Here is a 25,315-nt window from a genome sequence, read left to right as displayed (position 1 = left end):
CTGCAGAGGATTCCACCTATAAAGAAATCTTAGGAATGACAGAAAGGGAATTTAGAATATACATGATGAAAACAATGAAAGAAATGATGGAAACAATGAAGGAAACTGCTAATAAAGTGGAAAATAACCAAAAGGAAATCCAAAAGCAGAATCAAATAAGAGATGAATGATATGAAGAACATAAAAAGGATATAGCAATGCTGAAGGAACTGAAGCAGTCAATTAGGGAACTTAAAGATGCAATGGAAAGTATCAGCAACAGGTTAGACCATGCAGAAGAAAGAATTTCAGAGGTAGAAGACAAAGTTCTTGAGATAACTCAGATAGTAAAAGAGGCAGAAAAGAAGAGAGAGAAAGCAGAATGTTCACTGTCAGAATTATGGGACTTTATGAACATAAAGTTCCAACATATGAGTTATAGGAATCTCACAAGGGGAAGAAGAATGCCCCAGAGGAATGGAAGCCATACTAGAGAATATTATAAATGAAAATTTCCCAAATATCACCAAAGATTCTGACACACTGCTTTCAGAGGGATATCGGACCCCAGGTCGCCTCAACTCTAACCGAGCTTCTACAAGACACATTGTGATGAACCTGTCCAAAGTCAAGACAAAAGAAAAGATTCTGCAAGCTGCCAGGAGTAAGCGCCAGTTGACCTACAGGGGCAAATCCATCAGAGTGACCGCAGACTTCTCTAATGAAACTTTCCAAGCAAGAAGACAAGGGTCATCTACCTTTAATCTACTTAAACAGAACAATTTCCAGCCCAGAATTCTGTACCCTGCTAAGCTAAGCTTCAAAATTGACAGAGAAATCAAATCATTTACGGATATACAAACATTGAGGAAATTCGCCACAATGAGACCAGCTCTACAGGAAATACTTCAACCTGTTCTGCACACTGACCACCACAATGGATCAGCAGCAAAGTAAGAACTCAGAAATTAAAGGACAGAACCTAACCTCCACACTGATGCAAAAGATAAAACTAAGCAATGGACTCTCACAAAATAAGACAAATAGAATACTACCACACTTATCAATTATCTCAATAAATGTTAATGGCTTGAATTCCCCACTGAAGAGACATAGATTGGTTGACTGGATTAAAAAACACAAGCCATCCATTTGCTGTCTGCAAGAAACACACCTGGCTTCAAAAGGCAAATTAAAGCTCCGAGTCAAGGGTTGGAAGACAATTTTTCAGGCAAATGGAATTCAGAAGAAAAGAGGAGTTGCAATCTTATTTTCAGATACATGTGGATTTAAAGCAACTAAAGTCAAAAAAGACAAAGATGGTCACTTTATATTGGTCAAGGGAAAAATACAACAAGAAGACATTTCAATTCTAAATATCTATGCACCCAATTTAAATGCTCCCAGATTCTTGAAACAGACCTTATTCAGCCTGAGCAATATGATATCTGATAATACCATCATAACAGGGGACCTTAACACCCCTCTTACAGAGCTGGACAGATCCTCTAAACAGAAATTAAACAAAGATATAAGTGACTTAGAACTCCCGCGCCACCGCCACACGCCGATGGCTGCGGGGTCTCACGCCGCCGCACAGTCTCCAGGAGGCAAGTGACCCTCGGGTCAAGGGCGGTGGCAGCTGCAACAAGGATTAGGAGGGCGGCACGGAAGCCAGTAAAAGTGTCGTTGGCAGTCGCCTCTTGGTCCCCAGAGGGAAAGAGGCTGTGGCAGCCATGCCGACGTCTTGCACGTACCCCCTCTCTGTGGCACCCACCGGGACCCCTCCTCCTCCTCGACAGTGGCAGCAGCCACCATCTTCCTCTTGCCACCAGTGGTAGAGCTCATCTGGCGGAGCTATTGTTGGTCTTGACGATATTATGGATGAAGGAGTTGTTAAAGAAAGTGGCAATGATACCATTGATGAAGAAGAGCTGGTTTTACCTAACAGGAATTTGAGGGACAAAGTAGAAGAAAATTCAGTGAGATCACAAAGAAAGTCACCTCGTTTAATGGCACAAGAGCAAGTACGAAGTTTACAACAAAGCACTATTGCCAAGTGCTCAAATGCAGCACCTTTAAGTAACACAAAAAAGCATCTGGGAAGACTGCGTCTACCCCTAAAGCAGGGGTGAGACAACTAGAAAGAAGTCAGACTAAAGAAGAAGTTTGTACTCACTGAAACCCAAGTACCATAAAGAGAATAGAAGGGGCAGCCGACAAAGTGGGCAAGGCGAAGCAGTACCAGAAGTATCAGAGTCTCCGAGTCAGTCTTCAGTGTCATTGTCATCTTCTCTTGAAATGAAGGATGAAACTGGATTAGATTCTAAACATGAGTGTAATAATCAGGAAGAAGCACATGTGGCATCTCATGAATTGAATTGTCCACTTCTTTCAGAGACTTGTGTTACTGTTGCAGAAAAGAAAAATGAAGCTTTGATAGAATGTAAAATTGAGACTGTTAGTAGCCCCTTGTTTAAGTTTTCAGATAAAGAATGTGAACAGAGTGATTCCATTTCAGGTAAAATGGATGAGGTTGTTGTCGAAGAAATGATAGCAAAGGGAAAAGTTGAACAAGACTCAAAGGAGACAGTAAAATTATCTCATGAAGATGATCGAGTTATTGAGGAACCTGGATCTTCTGCTGGTATTTCTGGCGATGTTGCTTGTACAAATCCAAATGAGACAGAGAAGAATGTTACAGGTGTGTCTAGTTCTGTAGATGAAGTTACTGAATGTAATTTGGAATTGAAGACTACCATGGATGTTTCTGATGGTAAGGCTGAGAACTCCCTTCAAAGAAATAAAATGGAACCATTGGGTTATTGCAAAGATACAGAGTCTAATAAACAGTTGCAGAGCACTGAGTTTACTAGATCAAACTTAGAGGTGGTTGATACTAGCACTTCTGAACAAGAAAGTAATATTTGAGAAACTGCTGTTTGTGATGTGCCTGACCCAAATGCAAAACAGTTGGCTGTTACTGAAAGTCATCAAATGGATTCTCATGAAACATCAAACCTCCCAGATGATGGAAACAGCCAGACACGTAATGCTTCTTACATAGAGTTGAAAAACATAAAGTCAAAACACACAAAAACTGTAATTCATTCTAGACAAAACATGACCACAGATACTCCCAAGAAAATTGTTTCAGTGAAGCATGAAGTATTGCAGAACAGAACTAAAGTTAATGTCAAAAGTTTGAAATGAAATGGTAATGAACCAAGAGCTGAGGAAAATTTTCACAGAGTCAAAGTTAGGAAAAAACAAGTTGATAAGGAGCCAAAGATTCAGAGTTGCAATTCTGGGGCTAAATCCATAAAAAACCAAACTCATTCTATACTAAAAAAAACACTACAGGATCAAAATTTAGTACAGATTTCCAAACCCTTAACTCATTCTGTGAATGATAACCCTCATGGTCACCCTGGTTGCTCTAAAGAGCCTCATCATCCTGCGCAAACTGGACATTTACTACATTCCAGCCAGAAACAGTGCCATAAGCCTCAGCAGCAGGCCCCAGCAATGAAAACTAATAGTCATGTGAAGGAAGAGCTTGAATATCTAGGTGTTGAACATTTTAGAGAGGAAGATAAACTGAAACTGAAAAACCTGAGAAGAACATACAACCCCACCAAAGGAGAAGCAGCAGAAGTTTTTCTTTGGATGAGCCACCATTGTTTATTCCAGACAACATTGCTACCATAAAAAGAGAAGGTTCTGATCATAGCTCCTCATTTGAAAGCAAATATATGTGGACTCCCAGCAAGCAGTGTGGGTTTTGCAAAAAAACACATGGCAACAGCTTTTTTTTTGTTTGTTTGTTTTTTTTTATTAAATCATAACTGTATACATTGATATGATCGTGGGGCATCATACACTCGCTTCATAAACCATTTGACACATTTTTATCACAGTGGCTAACATAGCCTTTCCGGCGTTATCTCAGTTACTGTGCCAAAATATTTACATTCTACATTCACCAAGTTTCGCAAATACCCCTGTAAGACGCACCACAGGTGTGATCCCACCGATCCCCCTCCCTCTACCCACCCCTTGCCCCTTTCTCACTTCCCCCTATTGTTAAGTTGTAGCTGGGTTATAGCTTTCATGTGACAGTCCCAAATTAGTTTCATAGTAGGGCTGTGTACATTGGGTACTTTTTCTTCCATTCTTGGGATACTTTACTAAGAAGAATATGTTCCAGCTCCATCCATGTAAACATGAAAGAGGTAAAGTCTCCATCTTTCTTTAAGGCTGCATAGTATTCCATGGTATACATATACCACAATTTTTTAATCCATTCATGGATCGATGGGCACGTGGGCTTTTTCCATGACTTAGCTATTATGAATTAGGCTGCAATAAACATTCTGGTACAAATATCTTTCTTATGTTGTGATTTTTGGTCTTCTGGGTATATGCCCAGCAGAGGAATTACAGGATTGAAAGGCAGATCTATTTTTAGATCTCTGAGTGTTCTCCATATATCTTTCCAAAAGGAATGTATTAATTTGCATTCCCACCAGCAGTGCAGAAGTGTTCCCTTTTCTCCGCATCCACGCCAACATCTCTGGTCTTGAGATTTTGTGATATAGGCTAGTCTCAGGGGAGTTAGATGATATCTCAAAGTAGTTTTGATTTGCATTTCTCTGATGATTAAAGACGATGAGCATTTTTTCATATGTCTGAAGGCCTTGCGCCTGTCTTCTTCAGAGAAGTTTCTCTTCAAATCCCTTGCCCAGCCTGCGATGGGATCCCTTGTTTTTTTCTTGCCGATGCATTTGAGTTCTCTGTGGATTCTGGTTATTAAACCTTTGTCAGAGATATACCCTTGAAATATCTTCTCCCATTCTGAGGGCTGTCTGCTTGATCTGCTTACTGTGTTCTTAGCTGTGCAGAAGCTTTTTAGTTTGATCAAGTCCCAGTAGTGTATTTTTGAAGCTGCTTCAATTGCCCGGGGGGTTCTCCTCATGAAATACTCACCCAGACCAATTTCTTCAAGGGTTTTCCCTGCATTCTCCTGTAGTATTTTTATAGTTTCATGTTTTAAGTTTAAATCTTTAATCCAATGAGAGTCTATCTTAGTTAATGGTGAAAGGTGTGGGTCCAATTTCAGTCTTCTGCAGGTTGCCAGCCAGTTCACCCAGCACCATTTGTTAAATAGGGAATCTTTTCCCCACTGAATGTTTTTAATTGGCTTGTCAAAAATCAAATAGCGCTAAGTAGCTGGATTCATCTCTTGGTTCTCTATTCTGTTCCAGATATCTACTTCTCTGTTTTTGTGCCAATACCATGCTGTTTTGATCACTATCGATTTGTAGTAAAGTCTGAGGTCTGGTAGTGTGATTCCTCCTGTTTTGTTTTTATTTCTGAGTAATGTCTTGGCTATTCGAGGTTTTTCTGATTCCATATAAAACGAAGTAATGTTTTTTCAAGATCTTTAAAATATGACAGTGGAGCTTTAATAGGGAGTGCGTTGAAATTATATATTGCTTTGGGTAGTATGGACATTTTGATAATGTTGATTCTTCCCAGCCATGAGCATGGAATGTTTTTAAATTTGTTAACATTTTCAGCTATTTCTTTTCTTAGAGTTTCATAGTTCTCTTTATAGAGATCTTTCATGTCTTTTGTTAGGTAAATTCCCAAATATTTCATCTTCTTGGGCACTACTGTGAATGGGATAGAGCCCTTAACTGCTTTTTCAAGTTGACTGTTGTTGGTGTATATAAAGGCTACCGATTTATGAATGTTGATTTTGTAACCTGAGACGCTGCTGTATTCCTTGATCACTTCTAGGAGTTTTGTAGTAGAGTCCCCAGTGTTTTCCAGATACACAATCATATCATCTGCGAAGAGCGAGAGTTTGATCTCTTCTGACCCTATATGGATACCCTTGATCGCCTTTTCTTCCCTAATTGCGGTGGCTAAAACTTCCATTACAATGTTGAAAAGCAATGGAGACAATGGGCAGCCTTGTCTGGTTCCTGATCTCAGTGGAAATGATTCCAATTTAACTCCATTCAATATGATATTGGCTGTGGGTTTGCTGTAGATAGCCTCTATCAGTTTAAGAAAAGTCCCTTCTAGACCAATTTTCTTGAGTGTTCTGATCATGAAGGGATGCTGGATATTATCAAAAGCTTTTTCTGCATCAATTGAGAGAATCATATGGTCTTTGTTTTTTAATTTCTTTATGTGCTGAATAACATTTATAGATTTATGTATATTGAACCAGCCTTGAGACCCTGGGATAAAATCAACTTGGTCATGATGTATAATTTGTTTGATGTGTTGCTGGATTCTGTTTGTTAGGATCTTGTTGAATATTTTTGCATCTATATTCATTAGTGATATTGGTCTATAATTTTCTTTTCTTGTTGGGTCTTTTCCTGGTTTGGGGATCAGGGTGATGTTTGCTTCATAGAACGTGTTGGGTAGTCTTCCTTCTTTTTCTACATTTTGGAACAGGTTGAGTAATATAGGTACTAATTCCTCTTTAAAGGTTTGGTAGAATTCTGACGTGAAACCATCTGGTCCTGGGCTTTTCTTTTTAGGGTGGTTTTGTATAGTTGATGCTATTTCTGAACTTGATATGGGTCTGCTCAACATTTCCACTTGATTCTGGTTAAGTCTTGGAAGGTGGCGTGCTTCCAAGTATCAGTCTATTTCCTTCAGATTTTCATATTTCTGAGAATAAAGTTTCTTGTATTATTCATTAAGGATTTTTTGGATTTCTGATGAGTCTGTGGTTATTTCGTCTTTGTTGTTTCTGATTGATGATATTAGAGATTTTACTCTTTTTTTCCTGATTAGGTTGGCCAGAGGTTTATCTATTTTATTGACCTTTTCAAAAAACCAGCTTTTTGATTTATTGATCTGTTGTATTATTCTTTTGTTTTCAATTTCATTTAATTCTGCTCTAATTTTGGTTATTTCTTTTCTTCTACTGGGTTTGGGGTTGGAATGTTCTTCCTTTTCCAGTTGCGTGAGATGTCCCATTAAGTTGTTAACTTCCTCTCTTTCCGTTCTCTTGAGGAAGGCTTGCAGTGCTATAAATTTCCCTCTTAGAACTGCCTGTGCGGTGTCCCAGAGGTTCTGATAGTTTGTGTCTTCATTGTCGTTTTGTTCCAAAAAATTGGCGATTTCTTTCTTAATCTCATCTCTGACCCAGCTATCATTCAGCATAAGGTTATTTAACTTCCAGGTTTTTGTATGGGTATGCAGATTCCCGTTGTTACTCAATTCAAGTTTTATTCCATGATGGTCCGAGAAGAGGCATGGAATAATTTCTATTCCTTTAAATTTACTGAGGTGAGACTTGTGACCTAAAATGTGGTCAATTTTGGAGTAAGTTCCGTGGGCTGATGAGAAGTATGTGTATTCAGTTTTGTTGGGATGAAATGTTCTGTAGATGTCTCCTAATCTAAATTTTGGATGGTTAGGTTTAAATCTATGATTTCTTTGCTCAGCTTCTTTCTGGAGGATCGATCCAACACTGCCAAGGGAGTGTTGAAATCTCCGACGATTATGGAGCTGGAGGAAATCAAGTTACTCATGTCTGTTAGAGTTTCTCTTATAAATTGAGGTGCATTCTGGTTGGGTGCATAGATATTAATAATTGAGATCTCATCATATTGAGTATTACCCTTAACAAATATGAAGTGACCATTCTTGTCCTTCCTTACTTTTGATGGTTTAAAGCCTACTGTATCTGCACATAAAATTGCAACACCTGCTTTTTTCTGATTACCATTTGCCTGAAATATGGATGACCATCCTTTCACCCTGAGTCTGTATTTGTCCTTTAAGTTGAGATGTGACTCTTGTATGCAACAAATATCTGGCTTGAGTTTTTTTATCAGGTCAGCTAACCTATGCCTCTTTAGAGGACAGTTTAAGCCATTCACATTGATGGAGAGTATTGATAAGTCTGGTGGAATTTTGGGCATCGAGTTTTTGAAAGGTCCAGTGGACATTTTTAATCCTTTCGCCAGTGTGGAAGTTGGAGTTTGATCCGAAGTTTCTGAGTGAGTTTACTTTTGTGGTATAGGATTGGGTTGGTCATTGTGGAGGATAGGTCTGAGAACATCCTGAAGAGCTGGTTTACTTATGGCAAATTTTTTCAACATATGAATGTCATTGAAGTATTTAATTTCTCCATCATAGATGAAACTCAGTTTAGCTAGATACAAGATCCTGGGTTGAAAGTTTTTTTGCTTTAGCAGATTAAAAGTTGATGACCAGCCTCTTCTGGCTTGAAAAGTTTCAGCAGAGAGATCTGCAGTTATTCTAATATTCTTACCTTTGTACGTTATAGTTTTCTTTCGCCGGGCTGCTTTGAGAATCTTCTCTTTCATGTTAACTTTAGTGAAGCTAATTATGATATGTCTGGGGAATGACTTATTGGGGTTGAATCGTGCTGGGGTTCTGAAGCTGTCTGCTATCTGAATTTCAGATTCTCTAGGCATGTCTGGAAAATTTTCTTGCATAATTTCATGCAGAAGGGCCTCTGTGCCCTCGGAGGCGACTTCATCGTTCTCAGAAATTCCTATAATCCTTATGTTGCTTTTTTTCGAATTATCTGAGAGTTCTCTGAGTGAGTGATCCGTTTTTGCTCTCCATTTCTCTTCCTCTTTGAGAGATTGGGAGCGTTCGAAGACTTTATCTTCAATGTCAGAAATCCTTTCTTCTGCTTGCTCCATTCTGTTGCTGAGGGATTCTACTGTATTTTTCATATCTTTGAGGGCTGTAAGTTCTTGCTTCAGTGTGTCTAAGTCTTTGGTGGTTTTGTCTTTAAATTCGTTAAATTCTTTTTTTTTTTTTTTTTTTTGTGGTTTTTGGCCGGGGCTGGGTTTGAACCCACCACCTCCGGCATATGGGACTGGCGCCCTACTCCTTGAGCCACAGGTGCCGCCTAAATTCGTTAAATTCTTGAGACAATTTTTGAATTTCTCCTCGAATTCCTAATTCCATTTTATTAACCTTGTCTGCAATCCAAATTCTGAATTCGATTTCTGACATCTCAGCCAGTTGTTTATGAATGGGATCTTCAATCACATCTGCCGTATCTTTTCTTGGGGGGGTTTATCTATTCTGGTTATTCATGTTACCAGAGTTTTTCCACTGATTCCGCCCCATGGTTATTTTACTCCCTTTGGTTTTTCCCCTGGGGTTTTATCGAGGGCCCGTACAGTGTTGTGGCCTGAGAAACTGAGGCCCGGTCTGGTATGGTGGAGCAAAGTGGTTCTGTCTTGTTTTCAGCTGGTTTCTGTTCTATCCTATTGCAACTTCTACTCGGGCTTGAAGTCTCAGCTGTGTGGAAAAATCAGCAATTAAGTCACCCCGCCTGCCCACCTCTGGCCCCAGTTGGAAAAGGAGAATCAAACCTTCCTACAATCGCACACCCAGGGCACAGCCTGAAGAGTCCTCAGTCTATTAGCCCAGTTCAAAAGGTCCAAATCAACTGTCTCAATCGGCACTTGTCTCGGGTGGGAGAGTTCAAGAGGTCTCTGGGAACTGGATCACAGGGGCCTGGTGACTCCTCTGACACGGCTCACCCCAGTGCAGCGTGGAGTCAGGAGAAGCCACCCAGCAAACAGAGCAGTCTGGGAAGGTTGACGTCTCCTTCCCCACTTTGCCCCTCCGTCGGACCCAGTCACTGGTATCTCTGCAGATGGCTAACCCACTTGCCTGCAGTGAACAGACACTCCAGGGGTTTGCACCTGCCTGAATCTGAAGGAATCTGCCAGGCCCCCGCAGACTGCCGCTATCTAGCAGGAGGAGATGGGGCCTGACATCTTTGAGTGTTTGATGCAGGTGATGGGAAGGAGGTGTTCACTCAGGCTTAGCCCCGTCCCTGATGGATGCTGCTAACAGAACAGAACAGAACAGAACAGACAACTTTGTGAGGTTCTTTCTCTGTTCCTGTCGAAATCGCCTACAGAAGACGGGCTGTTTTGAGTTCAAACGTCTTTGCTGCTGGAGATTTGCATCCGAACACCTCTCTGGGTCGGCCCCGCCCTGGAAGCTTCCCGGGTTTGTGAGCCGTGTCAGGAAATCCCCCGCTCACCGGTGGCCTCCTCTGGTTGCCCAGGGATACAGGGGGTGTGGCCTCAGAATATCCGGAAGTGAGCGTTCTGCCGTTAAAGAAAAAACGGCTGTTATCTACCTCCAGGGAACTGCTGCTCTGGTGTGGGCACTCAGGCGACCCTTTTCTCCTCTGTCCCGCGCCCCAGAGTCAGCACTGAGCGGCTGCAGTTTGTGCTGGGTCCACACCCCTCAAGAGATCCCCCAAGAATCAGAACTCTTGGGGTATGGGCCCCCAGACCCCGATTGGGAGTGGGGGGGAAGCTAGAGTTTCATTCTGTTTTACGCAACACTACGGCCCGGGGAGGGCTCCTGCACTGCACCACAGGGAAGTGCCGCCAAGGCTTGATTTCCCCTCAGCAGAGTGCCCTCTCCTCGCTCACATGTCCCAGAGTCGGCGCTGACCTGACGCAGCTCAGGCACTGTGCACTCACCTCGAGAAATCATCCAAGGATCCAAACTCCTGGGGGATAGGCCCTCAGACCCCGAGTGAGAGTAGGGGCTCTCAGCTCTCAGCGGGGAAGCTAGAGTCTTATTCAGTCTTGTGCCCCGTAATGTTGCCCGGGGAGGGTTGCTGCACTGCACGGCAGGGAAGTGCCGCGAGGCGTGACTCCCCCTCAGCCCGGTGCCCTCTCCTCACTCGCGCACCTCAGAGTCAATGCTGACCAGTCGCAACTCGGGGACTGTCCACTCCCCTTGAGAAATCACCCAAGGATCCGAAGTCCTGGGGGACAGGCCTCCAGACCTCAGTGGGCAGGAGGGGAGCGCCGGGGATTCAGGGTTGCTGGCAAAGAATTCCCAAAGTTTTATTCAGTTTTATGCCCAGCAGGAGAACGCCACGGCACCCAGTAGGGGAGGTAGGTCCAGTTTTTAGAAGGTCTCTCCCTGGAGTGTAATGGGAGGGCCTTTAATTTCTGCCCGCTTGTTCAATTGTGGGGCTCTTGAGCCGGTCTCATGGGGGAGGGGGACTCCTGTCCGCTTGGTGGTGGATTTTGTACCTTTTGTTTGCGTCCTTGTGATCATAGCTTGCCTCAGCGGTGTTGATGTGCGTTCTTCAACCTTCTCTCTTGGTGAGGCTCAAGTCCACCAGGATACTTACTAAATTCCTGTCCCTTAACTCTCCTTCTGGACGGGAGCCTCTGTTGAAAGCTGGCTTCAGTCCGCCATCTTGTCTCCCCCTGCAACAGCTTTTAAGAAAAGGAGAACAAGAGATGAAGTGAAGTTTGCAGCTACAAGATTATCCTATTCAAGTGTTCACATTGCTGTTGGAACGTCTATCAACACTGACGATAAAAGAATATTATAACTTGTGCATTATATTATTATCCTCGCTCATGAAAGTACATGTTTGAGTGACTTTCCCTAGCACTATTAGATTACATCAAAATGGAACTATTTAGGGAGGGACAATTTAGTAAACTGTGTTGTAACACTTTTTTTGGAGGGAAGGGGATCATTATGGTGATGAGAAGGAATTGTTGGGGCTGTTTAAAAAATAGGGTTATGGCACAAAGGAGCTCTTCATTTGTGATTTATTCCATAGCCTATTTATAGTGTTGGGTTAGTTTATAACCATATATTCCCAGTTTTTAAAAATTGTGACTTGTTTTAGTACAGTTCTGTATTTGCCCTTAATTACATGCGCTTTATGGTTTTTAAAACCATAAAACACTTGACTCAAATATTCTAAAGTGGGCCTGAAGTGTTTTAAATGGCAACCCTTTTCTCTCTGCTAGAATCTTATAAAAATTATCACACTAGCATCTGACCAGAGAAATGGAATAGGAGCCTTAACTTAATAGTTGCCAAAATAGAACTTTGGCATAGAGTGGAAGCCATGTTAAAATCTGTTATAATGTAGCTTTTTAAAAAATAAACTTCTGATACCCCAGTCTTCAAGAGTTTGCCCAGCCTACTTAGAGACGACTGTCACTTTACCAACATCAACTTATTTTCCTAAAAGGAAGAATAGGTGTTAGTGTTTCTATCTGCCACTGCCTCATTCCCCCAAATCCCCTGTTTTTAAGCCTGATGGCACATTTTGGATCTACTCTGTAGAATCTAGAGTTTCTTTGCCCGGGTTTGTAAAATGACTTTGAATGTTAAGATGTGTAGGGATTTGGGTTTCACTCTGTGTAATTGACGTGAATAATAATATATTAACATTGGAACCAATTAATATTGGAAGCGGCATTTCAGATTACTTCAATTTTATAAATAAAGAAGCCTATTTAATTAAAAACAAGAAAATGGAGAAGCATGAATCCTCTGTACTCAATTTTGATATGAGGACAATTAACGACAATTAAGGTTATGGGGGGAAGCAGAAAGAGGGACGGAGGGAGGGGGGTGGGGCCTTGGTGTGTGTCACATTTTATGGGGGCAAGACATGATTTCAAGAGGGACATTACCTAACAATTGCAATCAGTGTAACCTGGCTTATTGCACCCTCAATGAATCACCAAAAATAAAAAAAAAAAGATGAAATTCTTGTATGAAAAAAAAAAAAGATATAAGAGATTTAAATGAGACCCTAGAACAACTGTGCTTGATAGACACATATAGAACACTCCATCCCAAAGATAAAGACCATACATTTTTCTCAACACTCCATGGAACATTCTCCAAAATTGATCATATCCTGGGACACAAAACAAATATCAACAGAATCAAAAGAATTGAAATTTCACATTGTATCTTCTCAGACCATAAGGCACTAAAGATGGAACTCAACTCTTACAAAAACTCTCGACCCCACACAAAGGCATGGAAATTAAACAATCTTCTGTTGAATAACAGATGTGTGCAGGAAGAACTAAAACAAGAAATCGTTAACTTCCTTGAGCATAACAACAATGAAGACACAAGCTACCAAAACCTGTGGGATACTGCAAAAGCAGTTTTGAGAGGAAAATTTATCACTTTCGATGCCTACATTCAAAAAACAGAAAGAGAATGCATCAACAATCCCACAAGCCAGCTTGTGGAATTGGAAAAAGAAGAACAATCTAAGCCTAAACTCAGTAGAAGAAAAGAAATATCCAAAATCAAATCGGAGATCAATGAAATTGAAAACAAAAGAAACATTAAAAAAACTAATGAAACAAGGAGTTGGTATTTTGAAAAAAATAAATAAAATAGATAAACCATTGGCCACACTAACGAGGAATAGAAAAGTAAAATCTCTAGTAACTTCAATCAGAAATGATAAAGGGGAAATAACACCTGATCCCAGAGAGATATAAGAGATCATCTCTGAATACTACCAGAAACTCTATGCCCAGAAATTTGACAATGTGAAGGAACTGGATAAATATTTGGAATCACACCCTCGCCCTAGACTCAGCCAGGAAGAAATAGAGCTCCTGAACAGACCAATTTCAAGCACTGAGATCAAAGAAACAATAAAAAAGCTTCCAACCAAAAAATGCCCTGGTCCAGATGGCTTCACTCCAGAATTCTATCAAACTTTCAAGAAAAAGCTTATTCATGTACTGCAGAAATTACTCCAAAAAATTGAGGAAGAAGGAATCTTCCCCAACACATTCTATGCAGCAAACATCAACCTGATTCCAAAACCAGGAAAAGACCCAAAAAAAAGGAGAATTCCAGACCAATCTCACTCATGAATATAGATGCAAAAATTCTCAACAAAATCCTAGCCAATAGATTACAGCTTATCATCAAAAAAGTCATTCATCATGATCAAGTAGGCTTCATCCCAGGGATTCAAGGCTGGTTTAACATATGCAAGTCCATAAACATTATCCACCATATTAACAGAGGCAAAAATAAAGATCACATGATCCTCTCAATAGATGCAGAAAAAGTATTTAATAAAATCCAGCATCCTTTTCTAATTAGAACACTGAAGAGTATAGGCATAGGTGGCACATTTCTAAAACTGATTGAAGCTATCTATGACAAACCCACATCCAATATTTTACTGAATGAATTAAAACTGAAAGCTTTCTCTCTTAGAACTGGAACCAGACAAGGTTGTCCTCTGTCAACTTTACTATTCAACATAGTGCTGGAAGTTCTAGCCAATACAATTAGGCAAGACAAGGAAATAAAGGGAATCCAAATGGGAGCACAGGAGGTCAAACTCTCCCTCTTTGCTGACGACATGATCTTATACTTAGAGAACCCCAAACACTCAACCACAAGACTCCTAGAAGTCATCAAAAAATACAGTAATGTTTCAGGATATAAAATCAATGTCCACAAGTCAGTAGCCTTTGTGTACACCAATAACAGTCAAGATGAGAAGCTAATTAAGGACACAACTCCCTTCACCATAGACTCAAAGAAAATGAAATACCTAGGAATATACCTAATGAAGGAGGTGAAGGACCTCTATAAAGAAAATTATGAAATCCTCAGAAAGGAAATAGCAGAAGATATTAACAAATGGAAGAACATACCATGCTCATGGATGGGAAGAAACAGCATTGTTAAAATGTCTATACTTCCCAAAACAATCTACCTATTCAATGCCATTCCTATCAAAATACCAACATTGTACTTTCAAGATTTGGAGAAAATGATTCTGCATTTTGTATGGAACTGGAAAAAAACCCGTATAGCTAAGGCAGTTCTTAGTAATAAAAATAAAGCTGGGGGCATCAGCATACCAGATTTTAGTCTGTACTACAAAGCCATAGTGCTCAAGACAGCACTGTACTGGCACTAAAACAGAGACATAGACACTTGGAATCGAATTAAAAACCAAGAAATGAAACTAACATCTTACAACCACCTAATCTTCGATAAACCAAACAAGAACATACCTCGGGGGAAAACTCCCTATTCAATAAATGGTGTTGGGAGAACTGGATGTCTACATGTAAAAGACTGAAACTGGACCCACACCTTTCCCCACTCACAAAAATTGATTCAAGATGGATAAAGGACTTAAATTTAAGGCATGAAACAATAAAAATCCTCCAAGAAAGCATAGGAAAAACACTGGAAGATATTGGCCTGGGGAAAGACTTCATGAAGAAGACTACAATAGCAATTGCAACAACAACAAAAAAAATAAACAAATGGGACTTCATTAAACTGAAAAGCTTCTGTACAGCTAAGGAGGCAATAACCAAAGCAAAGAGACAACCTACACAATGGGAAAGGATATTTGCGTATTTTCAATCAGACAAAAGCTTGATAACTAGGATCTATAGAGTACTCAAATTAATCCACATGAAAGAAGCCAACAATCCCATATATCAATGGGCAAGAAACATGAATAGAGCTTTCTCTAAAGATGACAGACGAATGGCTAACAAACACATGAAAAAATGTTCATCATCTCTATATATTAGAGAAATGCAAATCAAAACAACCCTGAGATATCATCTAACCCCGGTGAGAATGGCGCACATCACAAAATCTCAAAACAGCAGATGCTGGCATGGATGTGGAGAGAAGGAACAATTTTACACTGCTGGTGGGACTGCAAACTAGTACAACCTTTCTGGAAGGAAGTATGGAGAAACCTCAAAGCACTCAAGCTAGACCTCCCATTTGATCCTGCAATCCCATTACTGGGCATCTAACCAGAAGGAAAAAAATCCTTTTATCATAAGGACACTTGTACTAGACTATTTATTGCAGCTCAATTTACAATCGCCAAAATGTGGAAACAGCCTAAATGCCCACCAACCCAGGAATGGATTTACAAGCTGTGGTATATGTACACCATGGAATACTATTCACCTATTTTAAAAAATGGAGACTTCACATACTTTGTATTAACCTGGATGGAAGTAGAAGACATTATTCTTAGTAAAGCATCACAAGAATGGAGAAGCATGAATCCTATGTACTCAATTTTGATATGAGGACAATTGATGACATTAAGATTATGGGGGGGAGGAAAAGCAGAAAGAGGGATGGAGGGAGGGGGTGGGGCCTTGGTATGTGTCACACTTTATGGGGGCAAGACATGATTGCAAGAGGGACTTTACCTAACAATTGCAATCAGTGTAACCTGACTTATTGTACCCTGAATGAATCCCCAACAATAAAAAAAAAGAAAAATCTCTAATTTCATCAATCAGAAATTGTAACGATGAAATAACAACAGACTCCTCAGAAATTTAAAAAATCCTTAACGAATACTACAAGAAGCTCTACTCTCAGAAATATTAAAATCTGAAAGAAATCAACCAATACCTGGAAGTATGCCACCTACAAAGAGTTAGCCAGAATGAAGTGGAAATTTTGAACAGGCCTATATCAAGTTCTGAAATAGCATCAACTATACAAAATCTCCCTAAAAAGAAAAGCCCAGGACCAGATGGCTTTACGTCAGAATTCTACCAAACCTTTAAAGAAGAACTAGTACCTATACTACTAAACCTCTTCCAAAATATAAAAAAAGAAGTAATGTTACCCAACACATTCTACGAAGCAAACATCACCTTGATCCCCAAACCAGGGAAAGACCCAACAAGAAAAAAAATATATAGACCAATATCACTAATGAATATTGATGCTAAAATAGTCAATAAGATACTAACAAACAACATCCACCAATACATCAAAAAAATTATACACCACGACCGTGTGGGATTGATCCCAGGGTCTCAAGGCTGGTTCGATATACGTAAATCTATAAATGTAATTCAGCACATAAACAAACTAAAAAATAAAGACCATATAATTCTTCCAATTGATGCAGAAAAAGCTTTTGATAATATCCAGCATCCCTTCATGATCAGAACACTTAAAAAATTGGTATGGAAGGGACCTTTCTTAAACTAATAGAAGCCATCTACAGCAAACCCACAGCCAATATCGTATTCAATGGAGTTCAATTGAAATCATTTCCACTTATATCAGGAACCAGGCAAGGTTGCCCATTGTCTCAACTGCTCTTTAACATTGCAATGGAAGTTTTAGCCACTACAATTAGGGAAGAAAAGGCGATCAAGGGTATCCACATAGGGTCAGAAGAGATCGAACTTTCACTCTTCGCAGATGATATGATCATATATCTGGAAAACAGTAGGGACTATACTACAACACTTTTAGAAGTGATCAAGGAATACAGCAATGCCTCAGGCTACAAAATCAACACCCATAAATCTGTAGCCTTTATATATACCAACAATAACCAAGCTGAAAAATGAGTCAAGGACTCTATTTTGTTCACAGTAGTGCCAAAGAAGATGAAATATTTTGGAGTATACCTAACAAAGGACGTGAAAGATCTCTACAAAGAGAACTATGAAACGTTAAGAAAAGAAATAGCTCTATATGTTTACAAATGGAAAAACATACCATGCTCATGGCTGGGAAAAATCAACATTGTTAAAATGTCTATACTACCCAAAGCAATATATAATTTTAATGCAATTCCTATTAAAGCTCCATTGTCATACTTTAAAGATCTCGAAAAAATAATACTTCGTTTTATATGGAATCAGAAAAAAACCTCCAATAGCCGAAACATTACTCAGCAATAAAAACACAGCAGGAGGAATCATGCTACCAGCTCTGAGACTGTACTATAAATCAATAGTGATCAAAACAGCATGGCACAAAAACAAGATGTAGATGTCTCGAACAGAATAGAGAATCAAGAGATGAATCCAGCTACTTACCATTATTTGATCTTTGACAAGCCAATTAAAAACATTCACTGGGGAAAAGATTCCCTATTTAACAAATGATTCTGAGTGAACTGCCTGGCAGCCTGTAGAAGATTGAAACAGGACCCACACCTTTCACCACTAACTAAGATAGACTCTCACGGGATAAAAGATTTAAACTTAAGACATAAAACTATAAAAATACTTGAAGAAAGTGCAGGGAAAACTCTTGAAGGAATCAGCCTGGGTGAATATTTCATGAGGAGGACTCCCCAGGCAATTGAAGCAGTATCAAAAATACACTACTGGGACCTGATCAAACGAAAACGCTTCTGCACAGCCAAGAACATAGTAAGTAAAGCAAGCAGACAGCCCTCAGAATGGGAGAAAATATTTACAGGTTATACCTCTGATAAAGGTCTAATAACCAGAATCCACAGAGGACACAAACATATTAGCAAGAAAAGAACACGTGATCCCATCTCAGGGTGGGCAAGGGACTTGAAGAAAAAATTCTCTAAGGAAGACAGATGAACAATCTACAAACACATGAAAAAAAGCTTATCATCCTTAATCATGAGAGAAATGCAAATCAAAACTACTCTGAGATATCATCTAACCCCAGAAAGTGTAGCCCACATAACAAAATCCCAAAACCAGAGATGTTGGTGTGGATGCGGAGAAAAGGGCACACTTCTACACTACTGGAGGGAATGCACACTAATACGTTCCTTCTGGAAGGATGTTTGGAGAATACTTAGAGACCTTAAAATAGACCTGCCATTTGATCCTAAAATTCCTTTACTAGGTTTATACCCAGAAGACCAAATATAACAAAGACATGTGTACCAGAATGTTTATTGCAGCCCAATGCATAACTGCTAAGTCATGGAAGAAGCACAAGTGCCCATCGACCCACAAATGGATTAGCAAATTAAGGTACATGTATACCATGGAATATTATGCAGTCTTCAAGAAAGATGGATACTTTACCTCTTTCATGTTTACATGGATGGAGCTGGAACATATTCTTCTTAGCAAAGTATCTCAGGAATGGAAGAAAAAGTATCCAATGTACTCAGCTCTACTATGATGCTAAATTATAGCTTTCACATGAAGGCTATAATCCAACTATAGCACAGGACTATGAGGAAAGGGCCAAGGAAGGGGAAGGGAGGGGGGAGGTTAGGGGGTGGTAGTGTAATGGGTGGAGCCACACCTATGGTGCATCTTAGAATGGGTAAAGGCGAAACTTACTAAATGCAGAATACAAATGTCTACATACAATGACTAAGCAAATGCCATGAAGGCTACGTTGAACAGTTTGATGAGAATATTTCAGATTGTATATGAAACCAGCACATTGTTCCCCTTGATTGCACTAAGGTATACAGCTATGATTTAACAATAAAAAATATATAAATGAATAAATAAATAAATATAATTTCCCACTGTTGCCTTTTTCAACAATTAGAACTTCATTTTTGCTAGTGTTTCTAGACCTATTAATTGGTTTTTCCCCCAATTTTATCACATAAAGTTTTCTGTTTGCTTCTTTTGGTTTGATTTATAGCATTTTTGTCTTTCCTCTCAACTTGGTGGAGGTGGGTATTATGTCTGAACAGGCTAGCAAAGAGCTGCTGACCTCAAGGTAACCACCCAACTCAGCACCCCCAGAGGTTGGGGTGGGCGGGTGGGTTTAAGGTTGGGTCAAAGTACCCTACTGTGCACCTATATTGTTCTCTCTCCCTCTTTCTATGTCCCTCTTCTTTTCTTCAATATTCCCTTATACCCACTCCCTCTCCTTTCTCTTTCTTTCTTTCTTTCTTTCTTTCTTTCTTTCTTTCTTTCTTTCTTTCTTTCTTTCTTTCTTTCTTTCTTTCTTTCTTTCTTTCTTTTTCCCTTCTTGCTCTTCAACCTTCTCATCCTTCTTCTCCTGTACCAAAAAGACTCATCAAAACCCTGGTCCAAAGTCATGGCACCTTAAAGACCAAGAGGAGGTGAAAGGAAAATTAGGGCAAGGACAAAGGTAAAAGAAATCACTCATGAGAAAGAATCAGCAGAAAAATCCTGGAAACATGAAACACTAGTCCACAGCAACCCCACACAAGGGACTATGAGGTAACTACTGCAGAGGATTCCACTTATAAAGAAATGTTAGGAATGACAGAAAGGGAATTTAGAATACATGTGTTGAAAACAATGAAAGAAATGATGGAAACAATGAAGGAAACTGCTGATAAAGTGGAAAATAACCAAAAGGAAATACAAAAAAAAAAATCAAATAAGAATTGCAATCAGTGTAACTGGCTTATTGTACCCTCAATGAATCCCCAACAATAAAAAAAAAATCAAATAAGATATGAACAATATAAAGAATATAGAAAGGATATAGCAGACCTGAGGGAAATGAAGCAGTCGATAAGGGAACTTAAAGATGCAATGGAAAGTATCAGCAACAGGCTAGACCATGCAGAAGAAAGAATCTCAGAGGTAGAGGACAAAGCTCTTGAGATAACTCAGAGAGTTAAAGAGTCAGAAAAGAAGAGAGAGAAAGCAGAACGTTCACTGACAGAATTATGGGACTTTATGAAGTGTTCAAACATACAAGAATAGGTATTCCAGAAGGGGAAGAAAATGCCCCAGGAAAATGGAAGCCATACTAGAGAATATTATAAATGAAAATTTCCCAAATATCACCAAGATTCTGACACACGTCTTTCAGACGAATATTGGACCCCAGGTCACCTCAACTCTAACTGAGCTTCTCCAAGACGCACTGTGATGAACCTGTCCAAAGTCAAGACAAAAGAAAAGATTCTGCAAGCTGCCAGGAGTAAGCGCCAGTTGACCTACAGGGGCAAATCCATCAGGGTGACCGCAGACTTCTCTAATGAAACTTTCCAAGCAAGAAGACAATGGTCATCTAACTTTAATCTACTTAAACAGAACAATTTCCAGCCCAGAATTCTATATCCTGCTATGTTAAGCTTTAAAATTGATGGAGAAATCAAATCCTTTACTGATATACAAACATTCAGGAAATTCGCCACAACAAGACCAGCTCTACAGGAAATACTTTAACCTGTTCTACACACTGCCCATTATAAAGGATCAACAGCAAAGTAAGAACACACAAATTAAAGGACAGAACCTAACTACCACACTGATACAAAAGATAAAACTAAGCAATGGACTCTCACAAAATAAGATGAATAGAACATTATCATACTTATCAATTATCTCAACAAATGTTAATGGCTTGAATTCCCCACTGAAGAGGCATAGATTGGCTGACTTGATTAAAAAACACAAACCATCCATTTGTTGTCTGCAGGAAACACACCTAGCTTCAAAAGACAGATTAAAACTCCAAGTTAAGAGTTGGAAGACAATTTTTCAGGCAAACGGAATTCAGAAGAAAAGAGGAGTTGCAATCTTATTTTCAGATACATGTGGATTTAAAGCAACTAAAGTCAAAAAAGACAAAGATGGTCACTTTATATTGGTCAAGGGAAAAATGCAACAAGAAGATGTTTCAATTCTAAATATTTATGCACCCAATTTAAATGCTCCCAGATTTTTCAAACAGACCTCACTCAGTCTGAGCAATATGATATCCAATAATACCATAATAACAGGGGACTTTAACTCTCCATTTGCAGAGCTGGACAGATCCTCTAAACAGAAATGAAACAAAGATATAAGGGACTTAAATTGAGGCCCTACAACAACTGTGCTTGATAGATGTGTATAGGACATCCCAAAGATAAAGAATATACATTCCTCTCATCGCCCCATTGGAAAATTCTCCAAAATTGATCACATCCTAGGATATAAAACAAACCTCAACAGAATCAAAAGAATTGAAATTTTACCTTGTATCTTCTCAGATCACAAGGCACTAATGGTGGAACTCAACTCCAACAAAAACGTTCAACCCCACACAAAGACATGGAAATTAATCAACCTTCTGTGGAATGACAGATGGGTGCAGGAAGAAATAAAACAGGAAATCACTAACTTTCTTGAGCATAACAACAATGACAACACAAGCTACCAAAACCTGTGGGATACTGCAAAAGCAGTTTTGAGAGGAAAATTTATCGCATTAGATGCCTACATTCGAAAAACAGAAAGAGAGCTCATCAACAAACTCACAAGCCATCTTATGAAGTTGAAAAAAAGAAGAAAAATCTAAGCCTAAACTCAGTAAAAGAAAAGAAATCTCCAAAATCAAATCAGAGATCAATGAAATTGAAAACAAAAGAATCATTCAAAAAATTAATGAAACAAAGCAACAAAGGAGTTGCTTTTTTGAAAAAATTAATAAAATAGATAAACCATTGGCCAGACTAATGAGAAATAGAAAAGTAAAATCTCTAGTAACCTCAATCAGAAATGATAAAAAAGAAATAACAACTGATCCCACAGAGATACAAGAGATCATCTCTAAATACTACCAGAAACTCTATGCCCAGAAATTTGACAATGTAAAGGAAATGGATCAATATTTGGAATCACGCCCCCTCCCTAGACTTAGCCAGGAAGACATAGAGCTTCTGAACAGACCAATTTCATGCACTGAGATTAAAGAAACAATAAAAAAGCGTCCAACAAAAAAGTGCTCTGGTCCAGATGGCTTCACACTAGAATTCTATCAAACCTTCAAGAAGGAGCTTATTCCCATACCTCAGAAATTATTCCAAAAAATTGAGGAGGAAGGAATCTTCCCCCAACACATTCTACAAAGCAAACATCACCCTGATACCAAAACCAGGAAAAGACCCAACTAAAAAGGAGAATTTCAGACCAATTTCATTAATGAATATAGATGCAAAAATTCTCAACAAAATCCTAGCCAATAGATCACAGCTTATCATCAAAAAAGTCATCCCAGGGATGCAAGGCTGGTTTAACATACACAAGTCCATAAACATTATCCGCCATATTAACAGGAGCAAAAATAAAGACCATGTGATCCTCTCAATAGATGCAGAAAAAGCATTCAACAAAATCCAGCATCCTTTTCTAATCAGAACACTGAAAAGTATAGGCATAGGTGGCATATTTCTGAAATTGATTGAACCTATGACAAACCCACAGCTAATATTTTATTGAATGGAGTAAAACTGAAAGCTTTTCCTCTTAGAACTGGAACCAGACAAGGTTGTCCTCTGTCACCCTTACTTTTCAACATAGTGCTGGAAATTCTAGCCAATACAAATAGGCAAGACAAGGAAATAAAGGGAATCCAAATGGGAGCAGAGGAGGTCAAACTCTCCCTCTTTGCTGATGACATGATCTTATACTTAGAGAACCCCAAAGACTCAACCACAAGACTCCTGGAAGTCATCAAAAAATACAATAATGTCTCAGGATGTAAAATCAACATCCACAAATCAGTTGCCTTTGTATATGCCAATAACAGTCGAGATGAGAGGCTAATTAAGGACACAACTCCTTTCACCATAGCTTAAATGAAATGAAATACCTAGGAATATACCTAACGAAGGAGGTGAAGGACCTCTATAAAGAAAACTATGAAATCCTAAGAAAGGAAATAGCAGAGGATATTAACAAATGGGAGAACATACCATGCTCATGGCTGGGAAGAATCAACATTGTTAAAATATCTATAATTCCCAAAGCAATCTACCTATTCAATGCCATTCCTATTAAAATACCAACATCGGGCGGCGCCTGCGGCTCAGTCAGTAAGGCGCCGGCCCCATATACGGAGGGTGATGGGTTTAAACCCGGCCCTGGCTGAACTGCAACCAAAAAATAGCTGGGCGTTGTGGTGGGCACCTGTAGTCCCAGCTACTCGGGAGGCTGAGGCAAGAGAATCGCTTAAGCCCAGGAGTTGGAGGTTGCTGTGAGCTGTGTAATGCCATGGCACTCTACCGAGGGCCATAAAGTGAAACTCTGTCTCTACAAAAACATAAATAAATAAATAAATAAAATACCAACATCATACTTTTAAGATTTGGAAAAAATGATTTTGCATTATGTGTGCAACCAGAAACAACCCCGTATAGCTAAGGCAGTTCTTGGTAATAAAAATAAAGCTGGGGGCATCACCATACCAGATTTTAGTCTGTACTACAAAGCCACAGTGGTCAAGACAGCATGGTACTGGAACAAAAATAGAGACATAGACACTTGGAATCGAACAGAAAACCAGGAAATGAAACTAACATCTAATAACCACTTAATTTTCAATAAACCTAACAAGATCATACCTTGGGGGAAAAACTCCCAATTCAATAAATGGTGCTGGGAGAACTGGATATCCACATGTAAAAGACTGAAACTGGACCCACACCTTTCCCCACTCACAAAAATTGATTCAAGATGGACAAAGGACTTAAATTTAAGGCATGAAACAATAAAAATCCTCAAAGAAAGCATAGGAAAATCACTGGAAGATATTGGCCTGGGGAAAGACTTCATGAAGAAGACTGCCATGGCAATTGCAACAACAACAAAAATAAACAAATGGAACTTCATTAAACTGAAAAGCTTCTGTACCGCTAAGGAGACAACAACCAAAGCAAATAGACAACCTACACAATGGGAAAGGATATTTGCATATTTTGAATCAGACAAAAGCTTGATAACTAGAATCTATAGAGAACTCAAATTAATCTACATGAAAAAAACCAACAATCCCATATATCAATGGGCAAGAGACATGAATAGAACCTTCTCTAAAGAAGACAGATGAATGGCTAACAAATATATGAAAAAATGCTAATCATCCCTAATTATTAGAGAAATGCAAATCAAAACCATCCTGAGATACCATCTAACCCCTGTGTGAATGGCCCACATCACAAAATCTCAAACTGCAGATGCTGGCGTGGATGTGGAGAGAAGGGAACACTTTTACACTGCTGGTGGGACTGCAAACTAGTACAACCTTTCTGGAAGGAAGTATGGAGAAACCTCAAAGCACTCAAGCTAGACCTCCCATTTGATCCTGCAATCCCATTACTGGGCATCTGCCCAGAAGGAAAAATTTCCTTTTATCATAAGGACACTTGCACTAGACTATTTATTGCAGCTCAATTTACAATCACCAAAATGTGGAAACAGCCTAAATGCCCACCAACCCAGGAATGGATTAACAAGCTGTGGTATATGTATACCACCATTCAGCCATTAAAAAATGGAGATTTTACATCCTTTGTATTAACCCGGATGAAAGTGGAACACATTATTCTTAGTAAAGCATCACAAGAATGGAGAAACATGAATCCTATGTACTCAGTTTTAATATGAGGACAATTAAGGACACGGTGGGGGAAGGGGAGAGCAGAGAGAGAAAGAAGGAGGGAGGGGGTAGGGGAAAGGAAGAGCAGAGAGAGCAAAGGAGGGAGGAGGGTGGGACCTTGGTGTGTGCCACACCTTTTGGGGGCAAGGCACAATTGTAAGAGGGACTTTACCTAACAAATGCAATCAGTGTCCAGTGTAACCTGGTTTCTTGTATCCTCAAGGAATCCCCAACAATAAAAAAAAATGAAAAGAAATATCTTCCAATGATAACAAGTGGCAATCGTGGCAATGAAGCTGCTCCCCTCCACTTCCCCCTGCTCAGAGTGCCCTCAGCTCTTCCCACTTAAAGCTCTCTCTGC

The 25,315-nt window shown here is 39.5% G+C and overlaps 1 protein-coding gene across 1 annotated transcript in view; it reads left to right on the top strand.

Annotated features, from left to right (window-relative positions):
• Positions 1 to 1,549: 1,549 nt before the first annotated feature.
• Positions 1,550 to 25,315, top strand: part of LOC128596394 (PHD finger protein 3-like) — a 76,790-nt gene continuing 53,024 nt past the window's right edge. The window contains 5 exon segments of the mRNA XM_053606042.1: positions 1,550 to 1,589; positions 1,837 to 2,073; positions 2,076 to 2,150; positions 2,153 to 3,586; positions 3,589 to 3,780. Of these exon segments, the coding sequence (XP_053462017.1) occupies positions 1,550 to 1,589; positions 1,837 to 2,073; positions 2,076 to 2,150; positions 2,153 to 3,586; positions 3,589 to 3,780 (1,978 nt within the window).

The sequence above is a fragment of the Nycticebus coucang genome, chromosome 10 (genome assembly GCF_027406575.1).
Source record: "Nycticebus coucang isolate mNycCou1 chromosome 10, mNycCou1.pri, whole genome shotgun sequence".
Lineage (NCBI taxonomy): Eukaryota > Metazoa > Chordata > Mammalia > Primates > Lorisidae > Nycticebus > Nycticebus coucang.
Note: the sequence above shows the minus strand (reverse complement) of the source record. Positions and strands in the feature narration are given on the sequence as shown.